The 10,203-nt window shown below is 43.4% G+C and overlaps 1 protein-coding gene across 2 annotated transcripts; it reads right to left on the bottom strand.

Annotated features, from left to right (window-relative positions):
- Positions 1-265: 265 nt before the first annotated feature.
- Positions 266-10,197, bottom strand: lhx2b (LIM homeobox 2b). Of its 2 annotated transcripts, none has more exons than XM_034091605.2 (5): positions 9,694-10,197; positions 7,890-8,092; positions 6,768-7,135; positions 3,742-3,947; positions 266-939 (listed from the first exon to the last, which is right to left on the bottom strand). In XM_034091605.2, exons 1-5 carry the CDS (start codon positions 9,874-9,876, stop codon positions 649-651), a joined length of 1,251 nt encoding a protein of 416 aa, XP_033947496.1. In that variant the 5' UTR covers positions 9,877-10,197; the 3' UTR covers positions 266-648. The 2 variants fall into 2 exon arrangements, with proteins under 2 accessions (XP_033947496.1, XP_033947494.1); XM_034091603.2 differs by having other exon boundaries at positions 6,768-7,138.
- Positions 10,198-10,203: the final 6 nt, after the last annotated feature.

Consider the following 10,203-nt stretch of genomic DNA (forward strand, 5'->3'; position numbering starts at 1 on the left):
AAGCGCTGCACACTGCGTATAACTGTATGCAAAGTACACACATGCAGACACACACGCAGACACACACGCAGACACACACGCACACACACACACACACACACACACACACACACACGCACACACACACACACACGCACACACACATGCACACATGGAGGTCATGGCTCTCTGCAGTGAAATCAGTGTGTGGTGCTGTTGGAGACGAAGTGGACCGCGAGGCACGGGGCACGCGTAGAATATTGTAACCTGTGTTTAATCTCAGATTTTCAAAAAAAGATTCTTTTACAATCCTTTCTAACAGTGACTCTTGAACAACAACATAAATACTGTGCTGGAAAAAATGAATGAATTCAAAATTAAGCAGTTTCTTTTTTCCCGCAGTCTCTTTCTGTAAACATTGAAAAATGCAAATCAAGTCTCCTCAGTTCTCGACAAGACAACAACATCAAAATAACAACAACTGCTCCATCTGTAAGGCCCGGCCGCCTCACTATGCAAATAGTCTCTAATGGGCTCAGAGCGAAATTATTTCTGTTTTCATGTTTCCGTTACCTTCTCTTCTCTAATCCATTACTGTTGGAAGGAGTCAAGTCCTTAGTCTTAGATCCAGTGGGGCGGAGCAGAGTTGAGAGGGGGAGGGGTGGGGCATCAGAAGAGGCTGGTCAGCGTGGTCTGTGACGGGCTCCGGCACTCGTGGACGTCCATGCCGCCCGGCACGGAGCTGAGCACCGAGGTGACGGTGGGCATGGTTGGGTTGGTCAAGTCTGTGAGGGTGGTGGGGGTGCTGGAGGGGCTCATGGAGGCGTTGGAGATATCTGAGGCCGGGCCCGACGGCGTCCCCCCCGGCAGCGTGGAGCCGTCCGAGGCCTTGTCCCCCCCCGTGCTCTCCTGCCGCAGCAGGTTCCTCCTGAACTTGGCCCGGGCGTTCTGGAACCAGACCTGCAGGAACAACATCATCCTGTTACTATAGGAACGGGCCACCTGAAGACCCTCATATGTAATCATTGCCAACGGGTCAGCTTTACATTACACAAACAAATATATGTGTTGTATCTATAATGGTATCTGTTCTATCCATCGACACTGAAACAACTGAAAGGTTTACTTTAATGAAATGTATGATGTTAACAGATTTCACATAATTGTATTAGTTTAGTTAAAAGCAATAATATTAAGTTTAAATAAAAAATAATAGGTTCAACGTTTCAGTTTTGTACGTGTATGTTTAGATGTAGGTCTTCACCGTTTATGGATCTCATCATCAGTATGAAGGACAGTTTACGCATTTCGGATGTATCATCTCCTTCTAGAACGAGTGTCCTTATTGCTGTGAATAACCCACACAACACAGAACTATTTTCATATGTATAATTTCTTTGTCTTTCTTTGTTCCGGGCAAGGTCCGGGATTATAAACCAGGAAATGCATAAATATAAAATATATAGAAATATAAATCAAATATATAATGGTGTACATTTATATAATGCACACAACTAGAGGTCATTCAGACTCTGTGTAATCAAATGTTTGAAACTGTGCTGAACCCGTCTGTGGCTCTTTCTGCTGTAACAATGTCAGTGTCCCTCATAGAGGTATCCTGCTTCTGGTCAACACCGTGCATCAATGAGCAGCTCATCTCCCTAACCCGGACGCTTTGCGCCCACATGTCACCAAGCCCTCACCGGACCGGACACAGACCCTGTGATCGGGACATCAGAGGAAATAAAGGTATCTTGTTTTTAGTTTGATGGACTGTTTGCAGCAAAACAGCAAAGAATCATCTTTGATGTTGAGAAACCCAAGTAGACTTATATGAACTCGCCGCACACGGGTGAGCATCTCCTCGTGCCTTTAAAAAGTGTGTTTGCGAGTCAAGGATAAAAGAACACTTAAAAACACAACGCCGTGAACAAAACCCATAAAGCCTCTCTCTGCAGTCAAAGCCTTGGACCACAGAAAGAAACTGTTCTTTCATGTCTGCTCATGAAAGTAGAGCCTGGCTTCCTGCTTTAGACGATAGTGTAACAGACAATAACGGACCTGTCTCTCGTGTGTGTAGGGATACAAGCAGCTATCATCTCACTCATTACTCTCGTTAGAAAGGCCCTGCAGCACGTGCCCTGCTCCTCTTCTGCCTGGTGGTAATGTATGTGAATACACGAGATCTGTGCTCTCTTTTTCAAACTGAAGATGAGAATCTGAGTTGTGTTGAGTCCGCGGTGTTTGCGCTGGAATCACGACGGAGCCATGGGAAACGGCTTCCGCTGGAATAACACGCGGGAAAACTGGAATGCATCAAAGCAAAACGACTGCTTTGTTTTCTGCAAGCGTTAATTAAAGCAGCGGGAGGATTGTTTCCTCCTCAGAAAGAATTTGATTCAGAAACCTTTTTGTCTCAGCTTTATGCGTCTCAGTCCCCAGATCATTTGCTGTCGTCTTTTGTGCAAATCAAACGCCGTGTTGCTTCCTCTCTCTCTGCGTGTAACAGAGCTTTCTGCTTTGCATCTCTCAGAACTCAACACGCCGTCATTGTTCCACTGAACACTGCATCCCTCTCTCTCTCTTGCAGAGGTAACTTTGCATTCCAATAAAACATGCATTCATGTTTATCGCCCTTGAGGTCATTAGTATCTCGGATTCTTTTGTATGCAGATTTTAAAAATAGTTTCTTAAATGTTTTAATCTAAGTGAGAAAAAAAGGCTTCTCTCTGATTTTGTTTCAGTTTGTTTGCCGTTTTCTTTCCAAGAACTCCCCGGAATAGAAACATCTTAAAAACCTCACCTTTAGTTTACATTAGGAAGAAGGCTGATGTGCAGAAAACAAGAGAAGCTCTTTAACCCCTGATAGCATTTGTCTCCTACACCACAGTGAAGGACAGACAAAGACTGGAGAGGACAGTGGAGGACAGTGAAGGACAGACAAAGACTGGAGAGGACAGTGGAGGACTGTGAAGGACAGAAAAAGACTGTAGAGGACAGTGGAGGACAGAAAAAGACTGTAGAGGACAGTGGAGGACAGAAAAAGACTGTAGAGGACAGTGGAGGACAGAAAGGCACAGAAAAGAACAGACACAGACCTTAAAGGAAGGTGCAGGAAAGTGAAAGACAATAAAGAACAGATGACAGACAAAGACAGTGGAGGACAGTATAGTACAGTGGAGGACAGTATAGTACAGTGGAGGACAGACAAAGACAGTGGAGGACAGTATAGTACAGTGGAGGACAGTATAGTACAGTGGAGGACAGACAAAGACAGTGGAGGACAGACAAAGACAGTGGAGGACAGTATAGTACAGTGGAGGACAGACAAAGACAGTGGAGGACAGACAAAGACAGTGGAGGACAGTATAGTGCAGTGGAGGACAGACAAAGACAGTGGAGGACAGTATAGTACAGTGGAGGACAGTATAGTACAGTGGAGGACAGACAAAGACAGTGGAGGACAGTATAGTACAGTGGAGGACAGTATAGTACAGTGGAGGACAGACAAAGACAGTGGAGGACAGACAAAGACAGTGGAGGACAGTATAGTACAGTGGAGGACAGACAAAGACAGTGGAGGACAGACAAAGACAGTGGAGGACAGTATAGTGCAGTGGAGGACAGACAAAGACAGTGGAGGACAGTATAGTACAGTGGAGGACAGTATAGTACAGTGGAGGACAGTATAGTACAGTGGAGGACAGTATAGTACAGTGGAGGACAGACAAAGACAGTGGAGGATAGTATAGCTGTGGGTACCTGAAGGACCCTCTTGGTGAGGCCGGTCTTCTGGGCCAGCTGCTTCAGGTCCTTGGCGTCTGGGTTGTGGTTGATGGCGAAGTAGGACTTCATGGTCCTCAGCTGGTGGTGCTTGAAGGACGTCCTCATGCGCTTGGTCTTCTGGCTGGAGCTGTACTGGGAGTCCCGGTCCATGGACTCGCCGTCGTTCTCGTTACAGCTGAGCGCTGCGACAGGAGAGGACGGCGGGTTAGACACAGATTCAATCACAACCATCATTATTGAGACGTGTTCAGTCCCTCACTTCTGATTGGCTGTTTGTGTGGAACACTGTGGGCTGTCCTCTTTGAGTGACACAATATCTAGCTCCCAATATGTCCATGAGCCCAGTCATGAAAGCCTGCTATTTTTAAGCACAGACCATCTGGAAATGCAGTGTTTAAGAATTCTATTTTTCATTTCAAACCTCAAACATTAAACCAAAAAATATGTGATCATAAACTCTGAGGCAACCACAACTATGAGCAAGCATAGTAAGCAATGCGACATGCTATGTGATATACACGGAACGTTGAGTTTAAGGAGTGGAGGAAATGATATATGAAGAAAGAAAGAAACAACAGTTTGAACTGAGGCTGTCAAATCGTCTTTCTGTCCTGGTAGGAGGTGGGAGCCTGGCTTCAGCACACACACACACACACACACACACACACACACACACACACACACACACACACACACACACACACACACACACACACACACACACACACACACACACACACACACACACACACACACACACACACACACACAGACAGACAGACAGACAGACAGACAGACAGACAGACAGACAGACAGACACACAGACACACAGACACACAGACACACAACAACAACACACATGTATTTGTCCCAGTTTGCAGATTTCTTGGCAATATACAAAGTGTTGCTGCATGCATAACAGTTCGTGTTCAATATCAGAACGCAAATGATGAATATGAAGTGAGTGAAACCATCAGAATAACACTTCACTTAATTAGTCCGTACACACCAGGCAGAACAAATGCTGCTTTCCGGCCAAAGCATATGCATCTTAACAAAAAGCAGCCTGTTTCCTGTGTGCACACACACACACACACACACACACACACACACACACACACACACACACACACACACACACACACACACACACACACACACACACACACACACACACACACACACACACACACACACACACACACACACACACACACACACACACACTGTTCGCAATGGTTCCTCGGAGCTGCAGGACTCCACATGTTCTCCCATGCGAGGCTCAGGTGAAGCTCGTGTTGTTGCGGGTCTGAAACAGCAGAGGGCGCACCTCTCCCTCTCCTGACTCTCTTCCCAGGATGTCTCTTGTTAAAACACACACTGCTCTGAAACTAGGCTTCCTTTCTCCTTGTTATCTTCCGGATGAAATATGTTGTTCTAATCATTTCAGAGCAAACCATTGTCTTAAAGCAAAGTCCAACACTGATAGCTGGAAACATTTGACTTGTTTTCGAGCAGTTTACTTTTATCGTTAATTATAATGATTATAAGTGGCAGCATCTTAAAATAAAGAAAGTGATGTGTTGGCTCAGGTAGAAAGCACAGTCAAAGGAAGTCTAGTGGGGGGGGGGTTATTTACAACAAGGGAGCAACTTATTTAAATCTACCAAGACTGTCAAAATAAAAAAGAGGAAGATTTATCAACTAAATATACTGGATGGGATAAGCAACTTTCTGTTTACACTAATAGGAAGATTTACTAACTAAAGAATACAAAATGAGACCCAACCAGAGTTCTCCCTTCAGCAAGTTTCCTGCCTCTATTCCGGTGAATAACTCTTCGTGACCCTGCCCCAGTGTGTGTGTGTGTGTGTGTGTGTGTGTGTGTGTGTGTGTGTGTGTGTGTGTGTGTGTGTGTGTGTGTGTGTGTGTGTGTGTGTGTGTGTGTGTGTGTGTGTGTGTGTGTGTGTGTGTGTGTGTGTGTGTGTGTGTGTGTGTGTGTGTGTGGCGTGGGGGGGAGGTCTGTAGATGTCTATGGAAACTGACAAGTGAATAAGGGCCAAAGCAAACGCCAGAGCATCCAAACACGTTTTTCTTTATCACAGATCGCATTAAATGAAACATGACTTCTAAACATTAAACATCATTATTTTTAAGATTCTCATTTAGCAGTCAGAGATGCTACAAACCATAGACTGCTGCAGATTATAATGAAATCTAAATGAAGCCGTTTGAAAAGTGTAATCCACATATCTGACACGTGGAACTTCAAACTGTCAGGAACTGCTTTTATTTTTGTGTTAACAAACGCTGGACTGTAAATCGCTTTCCCACCGTGGAACAATTGATCTGTGGTTCTTCTCTGTGGAGGCCTGTTCGCTCCTGCCTGGCCTCCTATTGGCCTGCATGCTCTTGTCTTTGTGCAGTCAGTGTTCAGGTTTATTCATGCACAATGTTTGGCCTCCACATGGACATTCTGACAGAAAGCATCAGCTCACTGGAACTGCAGACTATAATTATGTGAAGGTCCTGAACGCAACACACAGCTCCTGACAAAACTCACTTTTATAGAGCTTTAAAGAAATGTGGAACAGTTTCGCTATAAAGTCATTATGTAGCACATTGCCTCACTGAATGAAAGTGACACAAGCTGTCAGAACTGTTGTGTGCTTAGATTATGATACGAATCTATACATATTTAAGAGATATGTAATCGCAGGTTATAAAAAACAAAATGTCAACTTTTCCACAAAACGCCGACAACAAGCAGGGCGCAGACCCGACATGCAGTTGTTCCGGAGAGCTTTCACAACAACGGGTTTGATCCGAGAGAGACCTTTCATTTACAATAGGCAGCGATGATATCTTTTTTTATATATTTTGCACGATCGCATAAAAAAAATGAAGATCCAAAAATAAATGAATGATATGATGATGGAAGCAGTCTGCATCGTTTAAATGACCCAGCGTTCCTTCGCAACATGCTTTATAAATGCTCCTACCTGCGTTATAAGCCGCCAGCTCGGCCCCCGGCCCGGGGCTCTTCCTCTTCCGGGGCCGGCCCTTCTGCACCGAGCCCACGCCGTTGAAGTAGGATAGTCCGAGAGTGTTGGCCGGGCCCAGGCCTTTGTGCGGGACTACGTCCGCATGGTTAAAATGAGTCTGATATTCTCCCTGGATGAGAGTCTCAAAGTGCAGCCGACAGTACACCAGACTGTCCTTCATGCCAAAGTGGTCCCCGGTGGTGAGCATCTTGCTGCAGGTGGTGCACGTGAAGCAGTTGAGGTGGTACACGAGGTCCCGGGCCCGCATCACCATCTCCGAGGCCGAGATCCCCAGGTGGCACCGAGCGCACCTCTGCACCGAAAATCTTCTGCGGACAACACAGAAACTCGTCAGTGGCTGCAAGTGTGTGTGTGTGTGTGTGTGTGTGTGTGTGTGTGTGTGTGTGTGTGTGTGTGTGTGTGTGTGTGTGTGTGTGTGTGTGTGTGTGTGTGTGTGTGTGTGTGTGTGTGTGTGTGTGTGTGTGTGTGTGTGTGTGTGTGTGTGTGTGTGTGTGTGTGTGTGTGTGTGTGTGTGTTAAAACATGCATTCACTTTTCCTGTGCACCACTCAGGTTCATTCACTCTGTATTCATTTGAAATATGGAATATGAATATTAGCCTGATGTGACATTTTGTTCTTTCTTTCTTTCCATTTTTCGTTTTTACTTTCTTTCTGTTGTCAGTATGTTCATACTGAGAAAAGTAATGGAACTACAAGGGTCTTATTTAGATATGTAATTATGGCACAACATATTACATGTATTCAGTGCAAACATTTCAGTATCAGTTTTTGTAAACCCATAAACCTACCAGGGTAACATATGTGACGTAGAAAAAAAATGCTAATTGTGTGGGTTTTTTTTTTTTTTTAAATAAACCTGATATATTTGTTATTAAATCAAGGGAAATACACATATAAAGTATTTTTGGAAATACATTTTTACATTTCCCATCCCTGGTCATGTATAATGCGTAGCCAGAAGCCACATTTACCATATTTTGAAACACGCTTGAGGCTCTAAATGTCCTAAACGGTGTCACTTAACAGCCTGGCACTATGGGATGGACAGTGGACCCTACCTGTAGTAGTCCTCCTTGCAGTAGATGCTGCCGTCCTTGCTGAAGCAGGTGAGCTCTGACTCCAGGTTCAGCTTGCACTCGCAGCACTTGAGGCAGCGCATGTGCCACTGTTTGTCCACCGCCAGCAGGTAGTACCGGTCCGCGATCTTCCTGCCGCAGCCCGCGCACAGAGCCACGCGCTCCCCGGGCATACACGGCAGGGACTGCAGGAGAGAGGCACGAGGGCACAGAGTCAGGAAGGAAGAAATACAGTGTAGAAAAGGTATGACATCCGTTAGCCTGACGTTAAGTCATGCTAACGTGGGAGAGGATTCTATTTCTTTAGAATAATAATAAATATCATCAGATCCAGCCTCAGAGGCCAGCTCTCACGTATGGGCTGATTTGAGAAAAAATAATAAAGACAAATTGTAGGATTAAAAAAAAGTATTTCATCTCAACAATATATATATATATATATATATATATATATATAATAGTATTAGGCCTGAATATTATAGTGATATTAAAATGAAAAACTGTTAGATAAAGACAAAGCAAACTCCTCTCTTTGACCAAAATGTAATAAACTAAATCATAGCAATAAGAAGGTGTGCTATAGTAACCATAAAATATGAATATGAATGACGGCTACTACAGTAGACAATAAAGTAAAGTGAGACAGTGATAATAATATTTATAATAATTGCATACAGCAGCAGAATACTCTTATTTAAAAACGCATCTAAAGTGTTTTAATATAACCTTAATAAGACACATGTACGCACGGCGTGGCTTTTAGAGGAACATTTATATTTTATGGACACCATGTACTGTATGTGCTTTTCTTTTCTCCTAAAGATAATAACAACGATAATTAAACGTACACTAACACAACGCTTCGATACGAGACTGTCATGAAATGTTATTTTCGAGAGGCCTAAAAAACGCACGTGCATGCACACACACGTATATCCTCTAAAAATGATTTGCAAATGAAGTTGGAAACTGAATACAAATTAAATTGTCCTCCATTGCATTTTCTCTAGTTATTTATTTATTTATTATTGCAGTACATTTAACAATGACTACAGAACCTTACAATTATAAGTTGTGTTTTTATCTAATTGAAAGTGCACACAATAAACAATAAGAAACACAATCTTACTCTACTTGTCAATTCAATATAAACTTTCAACTGGGTTTGGCTGTTAATGTTTGTGCTAATCTTCCTGTATACATATATTCTAACTGGTTTGTGCACCACTGAATATGTTCGGTATTGTCCATATTTAATGTGGGGTTTGAGGGCATTTAAAATAGCTAATTTAATTAAATGAATTGCTGTACAAAATTAAATAAGTCCAATAATCGTGGAACCTGTTCATTTCTGCTCAGTTCAATCTCTTCTGACTGAAATAAGTTTCATGCAGGATCAGGATCACAGTGGCAGGCCTTTTGGAAGAAGTTTGAGAAGGCAACTAAACACTAATCCGGGACATTAGTGTGACAGTTGTTCGGTGTGAATTGAAAGTATAATTTTGCTATTTCATGTGCTTATTATTCTTGTATGATATGTTTATTTCCAGACATATTTCCTTTGAAACATATAATGGACTCGTAGTCATAACACTTTTTAGTAAAATGCCTTGATGTGTATCCACTATCTTTCTCCTTGCTTTATCTTTTTTTTTTTCTTTCTTTGTTTTTATATCGTGTTTATGATCGATCCCAAGTGAAAACGTGCAATTAAAAACACTTTAGAAACGGCTTTGAGCAGCTCTGTCACATGTGGTGCTGCCCTAACGAGGCCACAGTCTCCTACCGTCTCTGACTCCCCCATGTCGATGGCCGAGCTGATGCCTGCTGACTCGCTCTTTCCTCTCCGGTCCATTTCTTCCACCACACCGTGCACGTCGCCTCCAGGGAGGCCATGGAAAAGCATGGTTGCCGCAGAGGGGATGATATTATAACTGTTCTCTTCGGATCTGCAAGCCAAGATGTCCATCAGAGGCGAAAGCCGGCGCAGGAACGCCTCTCACAAGTCTTATTTTAGGGGTTCCTTTCTTGCCGTGACAAGTGAAAAATCCAGATCAGGGAGGAAAAAATATGAGGGAAAATTGGACACGTGTTCTCCCCACTACGTCTCATCTGCCAATGGAAATCGTCATCCGAATCTCTGCAGCTCTCATTATTAATCAGCTATGATTAATTCATAAATAACCGCACCGATTTTGGTTTTCTTAGTCGAATTTAGTCTAAGGTAAGGTGTTATTTCTTTCTTATTACCAAATGCTTTTTCTATATTTTCTCTTCCATGTACGATGAATAAACA

Source organism: Pseudochaenichthys georgianus, chromosome 9 (assembly GCF_902827115.2).
Source record: "Pseudochaenichthys georgianus chromosome 9, fPseGeo1.2, whole genome shotgun sequence".
Taxonomy (NCBI): domain Eukaryota; kingdom Metazoa; phylum Chordata; class Actinopteri; order Perciformes; family Channichthyidae; genus Pseudochaenichthys; species Pseudochaenichthys georgianus.